Below are 21,759 nucleotides of genomic sequence, written 5' to 3' on the forward strand. Positions count from 1 at the left end.
CTCCTGCCTCAGCCTCCCAAGTGCTGGGATTACAGATGTGCACCACCATACCTGGTTTAATCTATTATTGAACTTAATCTCTGTCCCTATCTCCTGATTCTACCAGGGACAGAAATCAGTCAACTTAATGACACCTCACTTTAGCAAAGCTCAATCAATTCAGGACAAGAGCTGTGCATATAATTCTGAGAGTGTGTTTTATACAGCGCCAAGGCATCATAGCAAGAGGTCCCTGGTGCAAGCTTACTGTGGTTCCTTACATTCCTTGTCCATGTTGGTATCTGTGGGAGCATTTGTGTTCCTGTTGTCTCTCTCTAGTCTTTTACCCCCTCTCCGAGGCCTCAGCTGACATCCCCACTTCCATCTGCTTCCAGTCATCATTCTTTTTTTTTTTTGAGACAGGATTTCACTGCGTAGCCCAGGCTGGCCTTGAACTCATGGTAACCCTCCTGCCTCAGCCTCCCGAGTGCTGGGATTACAGGCATGCGCCACCACGCCCAGCTTCTGGTCATCATTCTTGCAGGTCACTTTGCACTTGGTTTGTTCTTTTTGGAAGGCCTCATTCAGGTTTGTCAGTGCTCTTAGCTTCTTCTGCACCCCCCTCAGGGGCACACAAACCGTTTCTACTTGCTTTCCTGTATTGGTTTGGGATGGCAGGGAACTAGAAGCAACATCTTCTAGCTTTCGTCTGCTGCTGCTGCTGTCCTGGACTGCTGCTCTTCTCGTCTCAACTTGGAGAGCATCCTCTTGTTCTCAGGCCTACAGTCTGCAGGAGATTTTTAGCATCTCCCCCTCTGGAGTATTGCTGTGGGCTGGGAGGCAGAGCATCATCTCAGGAGCTCATCCCGACGTCTCACTCTGTTGTTAGATTCCATCTTTCTCCTATCTTTTCCTGGCCTGGGAACTGTTTTCTCTTTCAGTGTGGGCAAAGCTGACTCTCACATTATCATCCATTTCTCTGCCTTTTTTATTTTAGCATACGTTTAATGCCTAGTATTTTAGGATTCTGACTTCTGAAGGTCAGAGGGCAGGGTTCTCACCACTAATTGGTGTTTCTCTCAAAACCAATTTTCTAGCATAAGTTTGGAACATTCGTGCAGAAACACAAAAGCCGAGACTTGTCTCCTTATCTCCCTTCCCTGAGCGAACTCCTGCTTACAGGTTGGGGAAAACAAGATGCAGACTATGGAGTTTTAGTTGTAATGAAAATTCATGTGGCTGAGAGATTCTGACTGCCTCTCAACTACCACAAGTTACTGAGCATCTACTAAGAGGGAGGCAGTTTGTGAGAAGCCATCAAGGGAAATAAAGATCAAAAGTCATAACTATAGATCACATTTATGCTTCAGCTTCCCATAGGACTGGAAGAGGAGAGGTTGGAAGGTTAAGCTCACTGGTAACTTACAATTTTTAATTAGGAAGATTCCTATTTTAAACACCAATATGGATTTCACAGGCAAAGAGCTTTACATTTAATATCTGTTGTTTTTGGGGGGAGGAATGTAGTGACAAAAATTTGTAATGAACTAGAAATACTTTGAAATAAATTTGACTTTTATTCATCTCATCAACTTACCCTTCACACATCGATTTACTGGAGCTGAAGGTGAGAACATCAGTGTCTTTACAGACCCTTGGCCGTAACTCCAAGGCCACTTACCCATGGCGGTTGATAAAACTGCTGATTTAGACTAACGTAGGATTTGTGGAGTGGATTTGTGCGAGCCTCCAGGGACATGTGAAATCACATGGTGAAGTCCCCAAGGACCCCAGATTTTGGAGACCACAGTGGGGAGGAGAGGAGGAGCAGGAGAAATGAGGAGTGGGTGGTGCATCCTCTGTTTTTAGTAACATGCATTGATGGTGCACATCAGTAGGCTCTGCTGCGCTTTTTCCGTACAGGCAGATAGTGTGGTGATCGAAGCTAAGCTCCCCTTCCCATGAGCCACTGCTTCCCAATGTCTAGTAGCCACTACTGTATTCCACTTTCAAGCCTCCACATGTGAAGGAGAACACATTATACTTGTCTTTCTGTGTCTGCATTATTTCACTGAATGTATCTTCTATCTCTATTAACTTGGCAGCAAATCATGACATTTCATTCTTCTTTATGGCTGAATAATACTCCATTGTGTATCTGTTCCACATTTTCTTTATCCATTCATCTGTCAGGGGATACCTCGGTTGATTCTATATCCTGGCTATTGTGATAGCACTGCGATAAACACAAGCGTGCTCACTGGCAGACTAATTCCATTTCCTTTGATATGCACCCAGCAGTGAGATAGTTGGATCTGTTTTTAGGTTTCTTTTTTTAGGAGAAGCAAAAATAAAAAAATAGAACTATACCAAACTAAGAAGTTTCTGCACAGCAAAGGAAGCAATCAACAGCATGATGAGACAAAATGGTAGAAAATATTTGCAACTATTCATTTGACAGAAGGTTAATGTCTAGAATATACAAGGAACTAAAAAAAACTTAACAAAAACCGAATAACCCAGTTGAAAAGTGCGCAAATGGTCTGAGTAGATACTTTACAAAAGAAGCAACACTGTCGGCTTCTGTAAGGCGAACACTTCTCATGGGACCTGCAGCCTCGGCTCAGTGGTTTCTCTGATTGTGTTTCTGGTCTGCCTGTCAGAGTCAGGTGCTGGCTGTCAGAGTCAGGTGCTGGCTCATCTTTTCTCACATGTCCCCCCAAACAGGAAGTTGGCTCCCTGCTGTTATTATCTGTCATCTCTCAGCACTAACAACAAGTTCGTGTTTCACTAGGACAGGACGAGACAAAAAGTGTTAAATAATCTTAGATGAAGAGAAGGAAAAAAAGGGATTTAAAAAAAAATCCTCTAATTTCTTGTTTCCATAATTGCTCTGGACATCAGTAGATTCTAATTGTCGAATCGTGGGATCCTGCCTCACACTTCTCACTCTCAAAAGTGTTAAAGCACAGTTTGGAGAATGTAAGTGACTTGGAACCCACTTTTACGCTCCTATGGCCTCTTCAGACCCTTCAGCATTTTGGGAGCTTGGTGCTGTGAGTTGCAAAGGCAGTGTGAGCCCCCGTGAGGGACGTGTGCAAAGTGGGGTCTTGAGAGTCCTCCCCGCCCCCTTGGGCAGCATCCTTAATCTTGAATCCTTTATTTCCTCCTCTTTGTGAATTGTAATACTAACACCTTTCTTTTTTATTGGTTAAAAATTATGAGTTAAAAAATTGTTAAATGAAATAATGGATGGAAAGGGGTCTAGTTCGGATCACAGCCCGTACTAGGTGACTGATAGATATTTCCTTCCTCTGTTGCCTTCAGTCCCTTCTCTTTCGTCAGGCTTTGTGTCCAGTGTCCCTGGGAATAAAAACCCAAGCGTGACCTAGAAGCTGCCCTTGAGATACTCATCTCCGCTGACCACAGCACAGGCAGAAATGCTACAGCTGCTTCGGGACAGGGACACCTGAGCTGCCCAGAGGGGGCAGGAACTGACCTCACGTTGGGACTTGGAGAGCTATTAAGGAGGAAAAAAGGAAAAAAACCCTCATGAGTAGAAAGCATTTTTCTACTTTTCCATTCCTCTATTTCCATTTCCCTCCTTTCTTCTTACATAATGATTGAGCCACAGTTTCAAAGTCTGGAGATAGGAAAATTTCCAAGCCCAGGCTGACCCGGATTCAACTCTGTTTCTCTCTGATTTTCTCGATGTGACCCTGTCTCTCTCGCACTTGGCTTTGTCCTCAGGGGAATGGATGCCAGGAAGTAAGTTGGTGTCCCTTGCAAGCTCAGTTCTCAGAAAAATGCCACAGTGTGCACACAAAAGTTTGGACACGTTTGTTGGGGCTCACAGACTCTCTGGAGCCCACGGTGGGTCCCAGATTTAATAACTGTGGGTGAGGAAAACAGCTCTGTGTAGGTATAATGATAGGCACGGTATTCATCCCTTCTCCTGTCTCGGGTAGACCATTAGGGGACTTTGAAAATGGGATGAGCTGTCCCCAGTCATTCCTTAAACAGCTGGGCTCTGGCATCAAACTTGTCTGGGTGAGAGGTGGAGGACTTCACGGTTCGCGATGAGGAAGAAGGGTTGTGCTGGCCTAGGAGATGGCGCCAGCGCAGAAGATGCAACAGGGAGTGCTTGGAGAAACAGAGGAGACAGGTCTGCCTGTGGCTGGAGCTCGATGAGGGAGGCTGCGGCGCTGACTGAGCCGATTGTGCATGGCTTAAGAGGTAGGAGTGTGACTGACTTTGTTGTCAAGCTGTGGAATCTCTGGCCTTTGGTTCCTAGCACTGATCACAGTTATAATCTTACGCCGTTTGTGTGATGATTTGGCTAGCGTCTGCCTCCTCCCTGGTCCGTCAGCTCCAGTGTCCCAGGCACTGTCTCCTTCTGTCCACCGCTAGGTCCAGCACCAGTGGACAATGTCCAAATAATGGATGGTCACTGCGCATTGGTACATGAACGTGTGGGTGAATGGACGAATCAACAATTTCTGAGAGGAGAGAGGCAAACTTGGATTAATTCTTCTAGCAAATTTGGTTTTCAGTCCTGAGTTCGATTCTCTCTGTGGCTTCCTTCTTTATTCACTGGGGTGTGGCATCGTGCTGGCTGGACCTTCTGGCATCTGGGCAGATCAGACACTTAGCTCACGAGTATAGTGTCTGCTCCCGATGGCCCAACACTATTTAACCTGAAGTAGTTCGAAATAGTGTGGAAAACACACATTTTTAGGGTCAGAGAAGACCAGTTCAAATCTGAGCTCCATCTCTTCTTAACTGTAAGTCTGTAATTACTCCTCACAGTCTGCTGTAAAAGAGGAATAAATATATACTCTATTGTGGTGAGATGACTGGATAGCTCAGTAGTATAAGGAATTCGGCACATAATAGGTGTCCTTTGTTTGAGTTTTATATTTAATTTTATTTTCTCATTGTGTACTTTAAAAATCAAAAGAAAATATTTGTTTTTTCTATTTTGCCTGCTTTTAAAATATTCGTGTTCAGCAGAGAAAACTTTGTCTCTATGACAAAGTCTTAAAAAAATTACTTATAACTGTGATTAGCATTTTGTGTATTACCATCAGTATGTTCCCTGTCCCTGAATAAACTCATCTGCTTTTTAAAAGGTAATTCCTACACATAACTCGAGAGGGTACGAAAGGGTAAACAGTGAAAAACAATTCTCTCTCTTACCCTACCCCAGCCATAGGTTACCTTTCCTAGAGCAACCGCCGTTACTAGGTCTTGAGCAGCTACACAGAGGAAGGAGGTGTACTTAAAACGCCCCTTCAGTGTTCATAGCATCTTCTCCCACAAAGGCGGGTGTGGCCTTTTGCACCAGAGGTGACCGTTTGATAGACGTCTCCCCCACGGCCAGACAGGGCTCTGGAGACAGGTTCTGAGGGCTCGGTGACGCTTGGCCTCGGCTGTATATTTTTATTCTCTGAACTCATAATCTGCAAACAACTACACAGGTGTTAGGGTTCTCGGCCTCAACCGTTGCCACAGTTGCTCAAGCGAGGAGCCCGGCTGTGGGCAGTTGGAACCACAGACAGGGAGACCTGAGGCTGAAGCCAGGCTCGCTGCCATTTAGCATTGACCCTCGGGCAATGTTTCCTCAGGGACAGGAGGAAGCTGCAGGCTGATGTGGAAAGACCCTATTTTGCAATGGGCATTGATACAGGAAGTTTGGATGTGTGCCTGTAGGATGCTTTGGTGGGAAGGCTGAACCCCAGTCAGCTCTGTTTAGTCTAAGACCAGTCCTGCCCTCCCTTGCCTCCCTCAAGCTCCATGGCCCTGTGTTCCCACCTTCTGTCACCAGAGCCTCTCTTCTGCATACTGTCCCACCCATCCTCTCACCAAAATAGGAGCAATTGTTATCTCTCTGTACTGGCATCCTAGGGCAGATCTTGTCCTTTGCCTTCCAGGTCCTTTGTGGACATGGACGGGGCAGTGTTGCCCCAGGAATGTTGCCCTTAGGAAACCGGCCTACAGCACCAGGGCTTCAGCCTCTCCCTTTGTCTGACCAGCTCAAGCACACCGAGCCCTTGTGCCTACTGGGCCTGGTGGGCAAGGAGGGAGATAGGAGATGGGGCTTCCCCAGCACTAAGCTCCAGAGAGCACCAGTGTGAACAAATGGTGTGAACTTGAGGTGCCGCCTCTGGAAAGTGGCTTTTACTGTCACAATGGAACTGACAGCGCTTTGTAATCTGCAAAAGGCTGTCCAAGCATAAGCGACTCAAGTGCTTATGAGTGTGACGATAATAGAAAAGTGGGATGTGGGAGCCGATCAGTAATTTTACAGATTCATTTTTTAACTATAAAAATGATGTTAATTTATTTTAGGGGCTCTATAATAAATAAAGTATATAAATTAGTAACAATAGAAGAACTCCTATGATCTAATTGGAGAGTGCGATGTCTCTAATTGGAGACAGCTCTACATTACCACGTATATAAAATGTATTTCCTTCCATCTGTGGGACCATGTTCTGCGCAAAGGTGGTTGTTCCTTTGGTGACAGATTTTTCCGTATCATTTGCTCTGGCCAGTTAAGCGTGAATGGGAGTGGCAAGGAGCCACCTCTGAAGCTTTCAGGGCCTGTGCGTGGCACTGCTATCTTTCATCCCCTCTGTCACAAGGACAGCACGTCTCAGGTTAGGGCATTTCCTTCATCCTGGGTCCAGGAACGAAGAGTCCACGAAGGACACGGAATGCGAATGTGGAAGATAGCAACTGTTCATATTTTGGTGCCTATCCTTCCATCTTTTCCTCTCTATATATTTTTTCTTTATAAAAATAGGCTTGTAGTGTACATTTGACTTTCCTTATTTCATCTGTAACTATTTCAGTGTACATATTTAAAAGGTAAGAACTTTCCTTGAATATAACAAGACCATTCTGACACCTAAAATTAACATTAATTGCTCCGTATCACTGAATAAGACCATTGTAAACATTTTTTTGACAATATTTTGTTGCTTAAGTCAGGGATCCAAATAAGGGCCATATTTCATATTTTGCAGTAGGTCAATAATATCTCTTAACACTCTCTCTCTCCCTCCTGTTTGTGTGTTGCTGGTGTTGGAACCTAAGGCCTCGCACGTGCTACCCAAGTGCTCTACCACTGAGCTATACCCCAGCCCTCAAATCTTTTATCTTTAGGTTCTTCTTTTCCTTCTCTCTCTATTTTTTCTTTGTAATGCATTTGCTGAAGACACTGAACCAGTTGTTCTGTGAAGTTTCTCATAGTCTGGATTTCGCTGATTGTATTTTTAAAGAGTCATTTAATTAACATGCTCCAATTTCTCCTATATTTCCTGTAAACTGCTGATTAAATCCACAGCTTGAGCTGGGGGTGTAGATCGGTGGTAGCTCATTTGCCTGTCATGTTCAGCACCATGGGTTCAATCCCTAGCCTGTAGAATAAAAAAAAATAAATAAACCTAGAGGCTAAGTCGATTCAGTGATGAGATTTCTAAAAGCTCAATGCATTATGAACATTTTCCACATTAATATTCTTCTACAGCATTTTTAAATGATTATAGAACTGCTGACTGTATGAATGTATCATTTATTTAGCAAGTCCCCTATTGTTGGACATTAAGGTTGTTTCTAGTGTTACGCGATTACACACAGCTCAGTGACAAACGTCCTTGTGGTCTCATCACTCTTGGGCCTGATTTGCCTCCCTTCTTTCCTGTTAGTTCCTGCGGATGGTGGATGCCTGTGCCAGCTTCCTCACGGAAGCCTTGAACCCGGAAAACTGTGTGGGCATTCTGAGGCTGGCAGACACACACTCCCTGGACACTCTCAAGAAGCAGGTTCAGAGTTACATCATTCAGAACTTTGTGCAGATTCTGAACTCCGAGGAGTTCCTTGAGCTTCCTGTGGACACTCTGTACCACATCTTGAAGAGTGACGACCTGTACGTGACGGAGGAGGCTCAGGTGTTTGAGACGGTGATGAGCTGGGTGAGGCACAAGCAGTCAGAACGTCTCTGCCTGCTCCCCTGCATCCTGGAGAACGTGCGCTTGCCGCTTCTGGACCAGTGGTACTTTGTGGACATGGTGGAGGCCGATCCTCTCATCAGGCAGTGCCCAGAGGTCTTCTCGCTGCTCCAGGAAGCCAGGATGTACCACCTTTCTGGCAACGAGGTGAGTCGGAGAGGAGAAGGGCTACACCTAACCAGTAGGCTGAGGGGTTGGCCAGGGACTCTCAGGGATGCAAGTGAAGCTGGCTTGGGAGTCCTCAGAGGGTGTAGTGGGTGAGGCTACGCTGCTCAGAGTGGGATTCGGCCAGTTCCAGAGCACTGGGTTCCTGATCTATAAAGTGGGGGTGATGCTGCCTCTTCAGGCAGATGCTGAAAGGCTTTGGTGAGCTACAGAAAGCACCCAGCACCATGCCCGGCCCATCCTTCTCTTCCCAATTGTGTGAGGACAGGAGGTCAATAGGAGGCGATGAACACGCCTGCGGGCTGTGCCCTGTCTGCTCACTACTCCTGTGCTCCTGCTTTCCTGGGTCACTGCTCTGCTGAAACCTGTGTCTCTTAGATGTGCTCTGACATCATCTTGGTTCAGACCCTTATTATTTCCTACCTAGATTTCAGGAATTTCTCAAAAACCATCTCCCTGCTCCCACTCTGGGCTTCTCCAGGTCACTCAGCAGGACTCTGGTCTGAAACTCAGGTGTGAGCGAGCATCTGCTCCCTGGCTCGCCTTCTCCCCTGGCTCCCCGCTTGCTGCCTGAGCTCCCCCAGCCTGACCTCGCTGGTTTACCTCCCGCCCACTTCCCTGGCGTCCCCTCTCTCGGGGCCTTGACGTGACTCATAGGTCCCTGCAGTGGACACACTTTTCCTCCCCTCCAGGCCATGCAGGTGGTGTGCAAATGCTTCTTTCTTCCTCCTCAAGCTAACTTCCGCTCCAGCTTCAAAACTCGGTTCAAGTGGAAGCTGAGGACGTTGATCTGAACATCTCCCCCCAATACTGGCATCAGTGTTATAAATTTCTCCCTAGAGACATTAAAATAGATTATGCTTTCATTTTCAGAAAGAAATCCTGAACACCAACTGTACAGCAGATGTGACACTAGGCGGCGCGTCTTAGTTCATTTTGTGTTGCAATACCAAAATGCCAGAGGCCCAGTAACTTTTAAAGGGTGGGAAACTTACACTGAGGTTTATTTGACTCGTGATTCTGGTGCCGAGAGGTGCAAACAGCATGGCCCTGGCATCTTAGCAATGGCCTTCTGACTATGTTATGACACAGCAGAGAAGCAGAAAAGGAAATTGGCTGTGTGCAGAGGGACCAAGCACGTGCGGGTGTGTGTGTATGGGGGGTCTTTATAACACTCTACTAATCCACCGTGGGAAACCAGCATTCATCCTTTTGCAGGTGGTATCACCAAGATCTAATTACCTCCCACCAGGCCTGGCTTGTTAAAAGTTCCACTACTGTATCACCAGAGCAGTGAGGACTAAGCTTCCAGCACATGGGATTTTAGAGACAAACTCAAGCCATATTCAAATCGTAGCATACCGCAGGAGCACTCTCTGCTTTGCTAAGTTTTGGTCTAGTAGAGACATGGACCACGTAGCACCTGAAGGGCGCTGCACGCTGGTTAGGCGGCTGCCTGGCAGATGGCGCTCGGCTCAGCCCTGGGTGCCAGAGCCTGCAGACCCCTGCGGACAGGTCTGTCTGTGGAGCTGCACTGTGTAAGGCGCAGAGTCTCGAGCGCTTCTACTTCCAATATCCCCTACTCCAAACATGCTGGCTGTGTTTACTTCCGCTTCCTGTTTCCTGAGTCCCTGAGATGCGGGTGACAAAGGCTTTCCTCTGACACGGAAAGTCCCTGCTGTGTCTTCTGCAAAATTCCTGCAATGGAATATCTTTACTGCCTTTCACATTTTCAAGACTCTAATCTTGACCGCGTAATTCATTGGCAGTGTAAATCCTGGGCAAGTGATTTAGCTACTGTGAGACTCAGTCCTAATCAGTAACATGGGGAGAATAGTACTAACAACTGATAGAACTGCTTTGAGAATTCAGTGAGATAATGAATGAAATGCGCCCAGTTTCATTGAATGAGTGAATGACACCTGCCCCACAAGTGGAAGCGGGTGTTGTCCTCGCTCAGTTCTTTTAGGGTTTCTCTGTCTCCCACAATCGAACACACGCTTTCCTTGGGGCTAAAATCTGTCTTTTCTCTGAATCCCAGGTTTTTGCCATCTTATTTCCCCAAATCCTGCTCAAGACCCTTTCTCCTTCCCATGTTATAGTCTGGGCAGTTTGGGTCTCAGCCCCTGAAACTCCGCTCTGCTCCCCACTTGGGTGATCTTGGGTTTATTCTTGATGACAGCAGCGTGAGTTGAGAGGGTGCTCTGCGAATGCACTGTCCCCGCCAACCTTCCTTTTCTGAACCTTAGCTCTTCTTATCCAAGCGTCCCTTCTTTAGCCTTGTCCAGCCTCCAAGTTGGTGGGAAATTTTAGAATTTTAGAAACAAATGTCAGTCTACATGTGGCTTAGGAATGATAGCTGGCATCTGCACTGGAAGAGGTCTTTGGGGTGGGGGGGGGCTGCTTCATTTAATTGCTCCCGAGATTCCAGGAACTAACTTGGTCTGTAACAAAGGTTGTTTTGACTAGTGTGGTGCGGGGAGATGGGGCAGAGGCTCCACTCCTGGGGACAGCTTTGTTGAAGCAATATGGTCACTTTTGTTTGGTCCTCAATATAGACTTGGTGGACACTGAACAGTTAGAAAGGTGTCTGCTCTGTTTTTAACAAGCTGAAAATAAACTCGCTAGACCTGATTGCTGCTTGCAAAGCGTTGGCAAACACTTCTGTATGTCTGAACCATTTCTGACTTCAAATTGGAGTTTGTCATGCCTTTAGGGTTCATATTATGCCAAATGTAGCTGAACTTACAATTTGGTAATAGTGCCACCACTCAACACTATTAAGTTTCAAGCTCAGTTACAGACAGTTCTCAGTATCCTAATCATGTTTGTTATGAATCACCACATAACAAATGATCCCAAAACTTAACATTTTGAAACAATAAACAGGGCTAGAGTTCAAGGTCACTGGTATTGTGTTTGCCCAGCTTGCTCAAGGCCCTGGGTTCAGTCCCCAGCAACACACACATACACACACACACACACACACACACACACACAGGCAAAACAAACATTTATGAGTTTGAAGGGTAAGAAACTTGGGTATGCTTTAGAGGATGGTTCTGGCTCAAGGTCTCTTACCAAGCTGCAGTCAACCTGTTGTCTGGGGCTGCAGAAATCTCGAAGTTTGAATGAGGGTGAAGGATCCACTTCAAGATCACTCACAGGGTCATTCTGAGGCATCCACTCTTTGAGAGCTGTTGGCTGGAGGGCTCAGTCTCATGCCATGTGGGCCTCTCCATAGCAACTAGCTTCTCCAAGAGCAAGTGACCTATGAATGAGAGAGCAGCCAAGAGGGGAGCTGGGGTGCCTTTTATAGCCTGGTGAACTACTACTTCTGCTTCATGTATTGAGAAATCAATTCTGGAACAATACGGAGGGAATAACCTAAGGTGTGAGTATTTGGGGGCAGAGATCACTGGGACCATTGTGGAAGCTGGTTACCACGGTGAGATTTTTTGTTTTGGTTTTCTGTTTTTTTTTCTGAGACAGGATTTCTTACTATGTAGCTCAGGCTGGCCTTGAACTCACTATGTAGCACAGGCTGGCCTCAAACTCCCAACAATTCTCCTGCTTCAGCCTTCCCAGTGCTGGAATTACGGGCGTGCGCCACCACACCTAACCACCATGATATTTTAGCCCGTTGCCTAGGATGTGTCCCGCCATGTACACCTCCACTCTTTCCACCCACGTCAGGAGGAGCTTGGCCACAGACTTCAGGGCCATGATCAGCTCCAAGAATTGAGTATACAGGCAGGCTGGGGGTGGGTGCCTGTATTCCCAGCATTCTGGGAGGCTGAGGCAGGAAGACTGAGAGTTTGAGCCTGGTATGGACAATTTAGTGAATTAATAAAACCCTATCTGAAAATAAAAATTTTAATGAAGCTAGGGATGTAGCTCAGTGCAAAGAAGGTTGGGTTCAATCCCCAGGACTTTAAATGAAAAGAATCCAGGATGCAAAATGTACGGTATCTAGCTCTTTGGCCCAGAAAAACAATTCAACAAAGACTCATGGAAAAGCAGAGCTCTGGCTGGTATGAGCTGGTCTGATTGCTGTGGCCACTGCTTGGTTTCACCCCTCTGGGGCACAGTCTTTGCTTCTGTAACCTAGCTGTTAACACTTGTGGGCAAACGTCAAAGTTCTACTGTTACGGGTTGTGTCTAGCTGTCCCCCAAAGCCTCGTATGGTCATAGGTGGGGAGTTTTCAGAGGCAGCTGGCTCTGGAGTGTGTGATTACTAAATTAGTCCACTGATTGGTTTGGTATAGTCCTGAGTAGGATTAAGGGTGTCCCACCCTGGGTATAAGTGCTACACACCCTTAGGGCGGGATAAAATGTAAGGGTTAGAGAGAGTTGCTATTTGCTGTCTTCTGCCTGCCTGCTCTGCGATGCCCCTGTGCCACGCCACCCCTGCCTTGGAGCCAGCCAACTATGAACTGAAACCTCTACAAACTGACTGTAAGCTACAATAAACCTTTCCTCCTCTAACTTTGGGTACTGGGTGTTTTGTCTCAGCAACAAGAAAAGTAACTGAGACATTCAGCATCTGTGTGAAAGCACCCTAACTCTGAAGGAAGAAAATGGCCACTCTGGCAAACTGGGGAGTGGGCTCTGCCTCTCTGTCTCCTATCAGTACCTGCAGAGCCCTCCCCATGGTGCCCAGGGGATAGGAAGAACCAGGAGGCAGCAGCTCTTCCTTTTCTGGCACCATCTGTCTGACACCACCCCTCCCCCTCCGTGCAGGTCTGACAGGTGTAGAGCTTTGCCTGTGTCCGGTGCCCTGCTCACCCCTCAATCTCACACCCTCACAAATGCTCATGGTGATCAGATGACACGGAAGCCGTGACAGCATTTCACAGAGGCGATGGAACCATGGTGCATATGGCTTCTAAGCCTCTGCCTTCTGAACTCAATTCAAACACCTGTGGCGTAGACTTCTTCTCTTGCTCAAGGACCTGCAGGGTCACAGACCTAATGCTGGGCTCAGCCCCCAGGCTTCCTGGCCACACCCTGATCCCTTCTGGCACTTTTAAGTCCCTGAAGGCTCTGTAGTCACTGTCACGGGTTTCTCTTTCAGAAGAAGGTTGATGGTGAGCACAGCCTGAGATGCCAGGAAGAAATTGAAACCAGGGGGAGTGGGAAATAGCCCAGAATGAAATTCCAGGATTTAAAGGTTCAGACTAGGTAGGAGGGAAGAGGCAAGAAGTGCATCTGCTAGCAAATAGATAGATAGATCTTCTTAAAGTAGCGATAAAAACGGGACAACATTTATGATACACCAGGCCCTGGGCCAAGTACACTACCTATAATATCCCATTTAATCTTCATACCAAACCTATGAAGTATCTGTCACAAAATCCAAATTATACAGCTGGTGAAACCGAGACCCCAGGAAGTGAAGCCCCATGGCTATGCTGTGGCGGATTTGGGAACTAAGGCTTGCTCTGTGTGGCCCCATAGCCTGAGCTCTGTACCCCCTGGTCACCGTGGCTGCATGTCCCTGCCCCCGTTGACTTCCAGATCATTTCGGAGCGCACCAAGCCCAGGATGCATGAGTTCCAGTCCGAGGTGTTCATGATCATCGGCGGCTGCACCAAGGACGAGCGATTTGTGGCAGAGGTAACCTGCCTGGACCCCCTGCGGCGCAGCCGCCTGGAGGTGGCCAAGCTCCCCTTGACCGAGCAGGAGCTGGACAGTGAGAATAAGAAGTGGGTGGAGTTTGCATGCGTGACGTTAAAAAATGAGGTCTACATCTCAGGTAAGCAGGAGTCGTGGGAAGGCGAAGCAAGTCCCCCCGTGGCGCTGCACGTTTTCCCGAGGGCCAGGCAACCCGCCTACCATAGCGGAACGACTGCGAGTTGGCACTGAGCTCGCCCTGGCGGAGTCGGATGTGGAGCCAGGGCTCAGGTGGTCTGTCCCTGCGTGGAAGAGCACATTAGTACTAAGTCAGCACTGACGCACGAGCGGCCTTGTGTTAGGTGGGACCTAGGGGAGCAGGTGTAGGAAAAGAAGGAAAGCAATCCCAGGGTTATCTGGTATCTGCTCTAGACATGGGGTGCTAGCCAGGAACAGCACAGTGGGGAACAGTAGCGCACGAATCCCCCAAGCCTGACCCCCTTCCCAGATTATTCCTTCATATTCTCATATACTCCAGTAGCATGCTGAACTGAAATGCATAGTTCATTGCTGAAGTGTTGCTTAATTGTTTCCAGTTCCTTATGCCTGGCTTCTCATTAGACCTCAATGTTTCCAAGAGGCAGCATGACATCTTCCCAGCACCAGGCACTGTGCCTGACCCCGGAGTAAATGCTCAGTCAGTGTTTATTGAAAGGCACAGGCTCAGCCATCTGTACTGTGTAGTAGATGAACCTATGGTAACTTTTCACTGTTTGCTCTCACAAGGGAGGTACTTTAAGGTAGGAGGAAACCAAGGCTCAGAGAGGTTCTGGAACATAGCTAGGGTCACGAGCTGGTGGGCGTCGGGCAGAGTCTAACCCAGGTGCCGCTCCTAAGTCCCAAGCTCCGCCCTCACCTCCAAAGCCACCTAGGTCTTCCTGGACCCTGAGGAGGGAGGCAGCACCCACTCCCTCTCCTGGAGGCTTCTCACCAATGGGAACTTGCCACCTGTGTGGACTTGAAGAAATATTGTAATTCTGATAGAAGAGTCAGATAACTAGGGAGAATGGAGTATAAAACAGGGCAATTTCTCTGCACCATTATGATTCTATGTTTTAATTTTTTATGAAATAGTTTTGTTTTAGGGTAAGTAACGTCAGATGCTATAACAAATCCACACTCTATGTGAATCAACACAGTGATACTGGGTAGGGGGCTGACATAGAGGGTCGCTCTGCTCCAATAAAGCCTTCAGAGATCCAGGTCCTCCCATCTGGTGATGCTGCCATTTCCTGCACGTGGCCTTCATTTAGGGAAGAGACAGAAACCGAGCAAGTTGAGAGGGAATCTCTGCTCATAAAAGCCTCTGCCTTGTTGGGTGTGGTGGTGCATGCCGGTAGTCCCAGCACTGGGGAGGCTGAGGCAGGAGGATTGCCATGAGTTCAAGGCCAGCCTGGGCTTCATAGAGAATTCAAGGCCAGCCTAAACTACATAGCAAGACCCTGTCTCAAAAAAAAAAAAAAAAAGGGCAAAAACAAAACGAACCAACCAAAAAACCCTCAGCCTGGAAAAGCTGCACTGATCCTGCTCTTGGACAGTGGCAGAATCCAGCCACCCGCCTGTCCCCTCCCAGCATAGAGGTGGACCGGGAAATGGGGTCCACCTGCACACACAGGAAGGAAAGCAGGTGATGATGATCGGTCTTTGCCACATACACAGCACATGGGACTCTACAACTCCTTCTTCCCCTTTTAAATTTACCGCTCATTTTTTTAGTGATATAAGCAGTTCGTAAAAAGCCTGCTTGCTGCACACAATTAAATCAACAGAAACTTGTACTTCAACAACAGGGTGTTGTTCTATATTGGTATAATGGACATACGTCTGAAGTCACGCACTCCGTGGTCAGAGCTTAATAATGTGCCCCTCTACCATCACGACTGCCCTCCTGTTTATCAGCTATCAGGTAGCCTGCTGAAGGGGTGAGCCATATATATTTTTTCCCTTTGTTAAATCATGAAGAAAAAAAATACAGAACAAGCCAGCCTTATGCTCACCTGCTTTATACACTTGTGCTGCTATTTGAAAAGATTCTGGGAGTGGCCATATGTGAACTGAGAATTTTTTGCATACATTGCCGAATTGTCCTCCAAAAAGATTTACCCATTTATAATTCTACCGGGGATGAATGACAACACTATTATTAGTGATTTGCATTATAAAAATTATTGTCTACTAGTATCATGCATGTGTGCAGTATGTGATATTTGCATTCCTCATGGGGAAACACTGCATGCACAGAGCAGATCTCAATTTCTTCTTTTTCATTTTTTTGTAGTACCAGGAATTGAACTCATGACCTCAGGCTTGCCAGGGAAGCGCTTATGCCGCTGAGCTACATCCCCGGCCAGATCTGAACTTCTTTTCTCAGCCCCTTCCTCTCCTTTCTCTCCTCTCCGTCTGCATAAGGAATGTGACCACTGTAAACCTCAAACATAACAAAACAGGAAGGGGCCGTTTATATTTTTAATAGGCTAAACATCTACCTTTGCACTAATAGATCACTAGGGAAGTTGAACATAGTTTTATACAATACTTAGGTAATTGTATTTTTTTTAAATGACCTATTCCTACCCTTCGGCTATCTTTCTGGTGTTTGTTTGCTTGTTTCTTACTTGCTTTTTAGAGCTTTTATTATATATCCTTTGCTTTTTATGTTGCAAATACTTTCTCTCAGATTCTGGTTGTATTTTAACTTTAACTTCTATTTCTATAGGCGTTTTCTTTCCTACGTGGTTCTGAGTTTCATGTCATGCTTTGAAAATCCCTTTCCTCCCCGTGGTCATTAAGACCATGACCCGTCTACTGTCCAATAACTTTTACAGCACCTACGTTTGGATTTTATTTTAAATGTAATGTGAAACAGGCACCTAATTCAATTTCTCTCCAAATGAATAGCAATTGTTCTAAATAACATGCGTTTAATTATTTCTGTGTATTTAGTCTATTTCTATACTCATAATTGTTTTTAACTGATCAATTCGCCTAATCTTGTGCACATGTCATGCTGTTTTTATTAAACAGCCTTTAGCACATTTTCATATTGGATACAGAAAGCCTACTTCCTTATTCTTGGTTTTGAAAACTTTCTTAGAAGTTTCCCCCAGGATATAACACTTGTCTAGCATGTGCAAGGCCCTGGGTTTGATACATCTCACACACACACACACATACATCAAGGTAAACAATTCCTTGAAAGGCAGCCTTTAAATTGGCTTTCAGGGAGCTAATTATAGTAACTGTATCTTTGGGCTGGGGGTGTAGCTCAGTGACAGAGTGCTTGCCTAGTGTGCCTGAAGCCCTAGTTTCCATCCTAGTGCTGCTAAATCAAATAAAATGAACAAATAAATAAATGTTTTCCCAAATTTACTTCTCCCAGTGGAATTAGACTTGTCTTGTCAGGCCCCTCAGAAAAAGCACTGAAGGCCTCGTGCATAGGTTACCCGGAGGAGGGAGCAGTCTTTGCCCTGACGCCCTCTTACCTCACCTGAGATACACTCTCCCTGTTACTCAGGCCTTAGTTTAAGTCCTGAAGTTAAATCACAGAGTTGTTTGCTTTTTTTCTTTTTAAAATAAAGGCTGAATATATTTCTTTGATAGGTGATATTTTATAGTAATTTTCAACACCATGTAAATAGGATCAATATCACAGTGTTTTTTAAAAATTATCACAGTGTTTTGAATGAAGACCTCTGAAAGACACATGCCCAGAGAAAAATGTCCAAATATATGAACAAGAACTTCAAAAAAAAAAAAAAAAAAACAAATATATGAACAAGAACTTCAAAAAAAAAAAAAAAAAAACCAAAACTGAGCCTCCATTATCGCTTGGGAAAGCCAAACTGTCACACTACTTTATCAGGCTAAGCAGCAGGAGCGAGAGAGAGGGCTGCGAGTCTGTGAAAATCCATGTGAGCCATCCACACTCCTGTTTGTAAGGCACAGTTCACAGTTGTTAAGCTGTGGAAATAGCCTAGCTGAATGGATAGAGAAAATGGGGAATATACATACAAGACGGAATATTATTCATCCATGAAGGAGAATGAAATTGTGTCATTTACAGAAAAGCAGATGGAACTAGAGACCACCATGTTAAGTGAAATAAGCCAAACTCATAAAAAAAAATTGCATGTTTCCTCTTATACAAAGTAAAGAAGAGATTGCGGGAAGTGAGGAATAGACTTTTGGAGACAGGGAAAGGGATTGGCTGTAGGAAGGGGCGGAAAGGTGGGTGATGGGACAGGAAAAGCCAAGGTATGTTAAACGCGTGGACCACTTTACCAAAATGAACCTCACCGTTCTGTGTTACTGACATGTATTAAAAAACCCCATGTGCGCATGCCTTTGACCTAGAAATCCCAGGGCTGGGTTCCTCCCTAGAGAAGTACCCACCGGTACCACAGAGCTTGTCAGTGATATTCATCACCCCTGGAGCACATTTCCAAGTCTGAAAAGTGCAACCGGTCTTTGCCTCCAGTAGTTGGTGATGACGAGTGCTGATGGGAAAATGGAAACGCAAAGTGTTTACCGTATTTTATTAAATCGCCCTGAAAAAAGCAGCTTCCCTTTGTCTTGGATTGTCTACCCCGCTGCTGAATTATGTTTTCTTTTTCTGTGTATTTAGAGCGCTTTCTTGAAGGAAATATTGAGCAATTATTCTTTAAAAGACCTACTCAGGAGACTGAGGCAGGAGTCTGGCAAACTTGAGGCCAGCTTGGGCAGCTTAACCAGATCCCATCCCAAAATAAAAAACAAAAAGGCCTGGGGCTGTACATAGCTCAGTGGTAGACAGCTCCTGAGATCTATTCCCAGTACTACAAAGACAGAACAAGGCAAAACACTGAAAACCAACAAAACAAATAATATCTCAATGTCTCATACTTACAACAATTAACTTGAAAATAGAATTAGTCCCATTTATATTTTATACGATCCAAGAAAATTTTGTAAGATCTCTTGATGACTTCTGAGACCTTTTTTATGTCATTAATTCGTTTGCTTTTTTGTTTAAATAGCTACATGTAAGCGACTCTAATTTGCCGATGGGTCAAGGCCCTGCATGGCTGGACGCCCCCAACCAGGCGGGCTCGGGCACTGGATCCAGGCACCCTCTGCCCCCGCCCGGCCAATGGCTTCCACCTCCCTGAAGCCTGCTCTGGCCTCACGCTTAGCACAGGCCTGAGGTGGCGCCCTCCCCGCAGCCTTCCCCTCCTCTCCCTGCTCCCCGCCCAGCCTCACCTCCCCGTCAGATCACACACACCCTGGGGTTCCTGCTCTCTTCCCAGAGGGTGGCACTGGGCTGGAGCCTTGCACTTCAGGATTTCTGGGAAATGATGGCAAAAGCCACTTTGCTGGCACATCTGGCGGTCCTTAAATGCTTTATATCTCACGTAGGTGGCAAAGAAACCCAGCACGATGTTTGGAAATACAATTCCTCCATCAACAAGTGGATTCAGATTGAGTATTTAAACATAGGCCGCTGGAGGCACAAGATGGTGGTGCTGGGCGGCAAGGTCTACGTCATCGGAGGGTTCGACGGCTTGCAGAGGATCAACAACGTGGAGACCTATGACCCCTTCCACAACTGCTGGTCCGAGGTACAGCACAGCGTGTCCTTGGGTGACTTCCTATGGCTTCTTCAGAGAGCGGGGTGGGGCCACATGCTCACAATGTGACCAGCTTTCATTGTGGGTGGCTCTGAGCCTCCCTCCCCGAGGACCCATGGCTCTAGCTTTGCTGCTCAAGTCACAGTAGCAGCACCCTTCCCGTTGGAGAGGCTGTGTGAGCACTGCCTATCCTGGCCCGGCAGATGGGGAGGGGAGGCTGACCGGCCCTGAGATGGCAGATCCCTCCGTCCTATGTCTTTGTCCAGAGCCTGCCTCCTCAGACACCTGCCCCATTCTTCTCCACACCAGACACCCGGAGACCCCTTTCCCCACACTGTGTGGGCCTAGACTCACCTGGTTAGGCTTAGCAGTCAGCCCCTGTTTGTATCCCATTGATGACAAACCATCTGAATGCCCACAGACAAGTCTTAGCAATGCAACCTCAGGACAAGCAAAGTGATGTCACCTCCTGTGTGTCTAGGTTATCCTCAAGTTCAAAGTTTCCTTGTCCTTATCGGGCCATGTCTCAGCTTTGAGGAGTATAAGCACAGCCGTTGCAGGCACAGACAGATGTTACCTGCTCACCACGACATCCAGCCAAGACCTGTCAACCTGAAACATACTATCTAGGGAGTCCTTAACATTTGGGGGGATGCGTCCAAGATCCTCACCAATTATCCAGTCCTGTCACAGAGTCGCCCTGTGGCCTGAAGATGTCCTGTAAATGTGCAGGAAGCTCTTGGAAGTCCCCTCTAATGTCCCAGGGTTTACCAGGTAAAAGAAGCACAATCCTGGCTTTGTCCTCAGATCTGTAGTGCGCCCCTAAGGTGGGAGAATCTGCTTCCCTTTGAGCGTCTTAAATCTGTGTGCCAGCTTTCCTTCCTGGGCATAAGCACCAAGGATGATCAATGCTGGCGCATAGTAGGCACTCAGTAAGTATTTTTTGAATGAATGAGCACATAAATACAGTTTGAAAAAAAATCATTCTCTTCCCCAATTGGCTGCTTCCCTTGTGTAACACTTGCCCCTGCCTATGGCCCTCCTTTCCTGAGAGCTGGACTCTGGAATGAACAGGTGGGAACATCCAACACGGAGCCCGCGGGAGCCCGCCCGGAGCCTGCTGGGAGTGTGGGCAATGCACGCTTCATTTTCCTCTGTGTCCTAAGGGGGCCAAGCCATGGGCCCTATGACTTCAAGCAAAGGGTGCCCAGGTCTGTCCCTGGGGCATATGTCCTACAACCTGGGCGGCACAGTTGACAGTGTCTCTTTGTGTCCCATCCTCTGCAGGTTGCCCCCCTCCTCGTCCACGTCAGTTCCTTTGCAGCCACCAGCCACAAGAAGAAGCTCTACGTGATAGGGGGTGGGCCCAATGGGAAGCTAGCCACTGACAAGACGCAGTGCTACGACCCTTTGACGAATAAGTGGACTTTGAAGTCGGCCATGCCGGTGGAGGCGAAATGCATCAACGCAGTGAGTTTCCGGGACCGCATCTATGTTGTCGGTGAGTGAGTGATGGCTTCGTATTTATTTGAAGTTTCTGCCCTGCAGAGCCAGGCTGGAGAGGAGATCAAAAAGGGGCTCTTGGGAATCCTGGGTGGTGTGGGAAGGGCTGAAAAGGAAGACGGGAGGAGGCTGGGCCAGTTCTGGGTGGAATTTCCCTCGCATCCCAGAGGCGGAATAAAACCAAGAAAGAGGATAGAGGCTGTGGGCCTGAGGAGGCAGCTGGAAGTCAGGAGCGAAGCTGTGTGATGCACATGAGCAAATGCACAGGAACAAACGTGCGCACTGCAGTAAGTGCCTGGCCAAGGGCAGCTACTGGTATTTCTCAGAGGGGACTGACCCCTCGGCTCGCAGCAGGGACTCTGAAAAGTTGCATTTAGTCGGGAGGGAAGTCTGGCCAGCCAGACCACGGTTGGCGTGTAATTGTGAAGGAAGGGGGCCCTCGGTCCTGACTACTCATTAGAACCACAGGGAGCCTTTTACAAAAATATAGATCCCTGGGCCTTAGCCCACAGCAATGAGATCAGGACGGGAAGGGGGGCTTGGGGGGCAGTATAACTATATTTTTAAAAACTCCCGAGTGATTTTAATGTGCAGGCAGGATGCAGAACTACTGATTAAGGAGATGCCAGGATATGAATAACTGCAGTGAGTGAGAGCTAATCAGAGAAGGCATTGGAGGCAAAACACAGGAACGGGTTGAGAAGAAAACACTTCTCTCCCTTCCTTCCGGTCTCTCGTGTGTCTGCTCGTGGCCAGCCTCCGGGCTGCCTCGAAGGGCTCATCACAAACGGGTGACTTGGGCTGGGAGCTCAGAC

The 21,759-nt window shown here is 47.0% G+C and overlaps 1 protein-coding gene across 1 annotated transcript in view; it reads left to right on the top strand.

Annotated features, from left to right (window-relative positions):
• Klhl6 (kelch-like family member 6) overlaps positions 1 to 21,759 on the top strand; it is a 64,405-nt gene that overhangs the window by 38,394 nt on the left and 4,252 nt on the right. Inside the window, exons 3-6 of the mRNA XM_005383364.2 lie at positions 7,692 to 8,141; positions 13,680 to 13,917; positions 19,230 to 19,432; positions 20,729 to 20,942. Coding sequence (XP_005383421.1) covers positions 7,692 to 8,141; positions 13,680 to 13,917; positions 19,230 to 19,432; positions 20,729 to 20,942 — 1,105 coding nt within the window. The remainder of the gene's footprint in view (positions 1 to 7,691; positions 8,142 to 13,679; positions 13,918 to 19,229; positions 19,433 to 20,728; positions 20,943 to 21,759) is intronic.

The sequence above is a fragment of the Chinchilla lanigera genome, unplaced genomic scaffold (assembly GCF_000276665.1).
Source record: "Chinchilla lanigera isolate Chin_1 unplaced genomic scaffold, ChiLan1.0 scaffold00019, whole genome shotgun sequence".
NCBI classification, from domain to species: domain Eukaryota; kingdom Metazoa; phylum Chordata; class Mammalia; order Rodentia; family Chinchillidae; genus Chinchilla; species Chinchilla lanigera.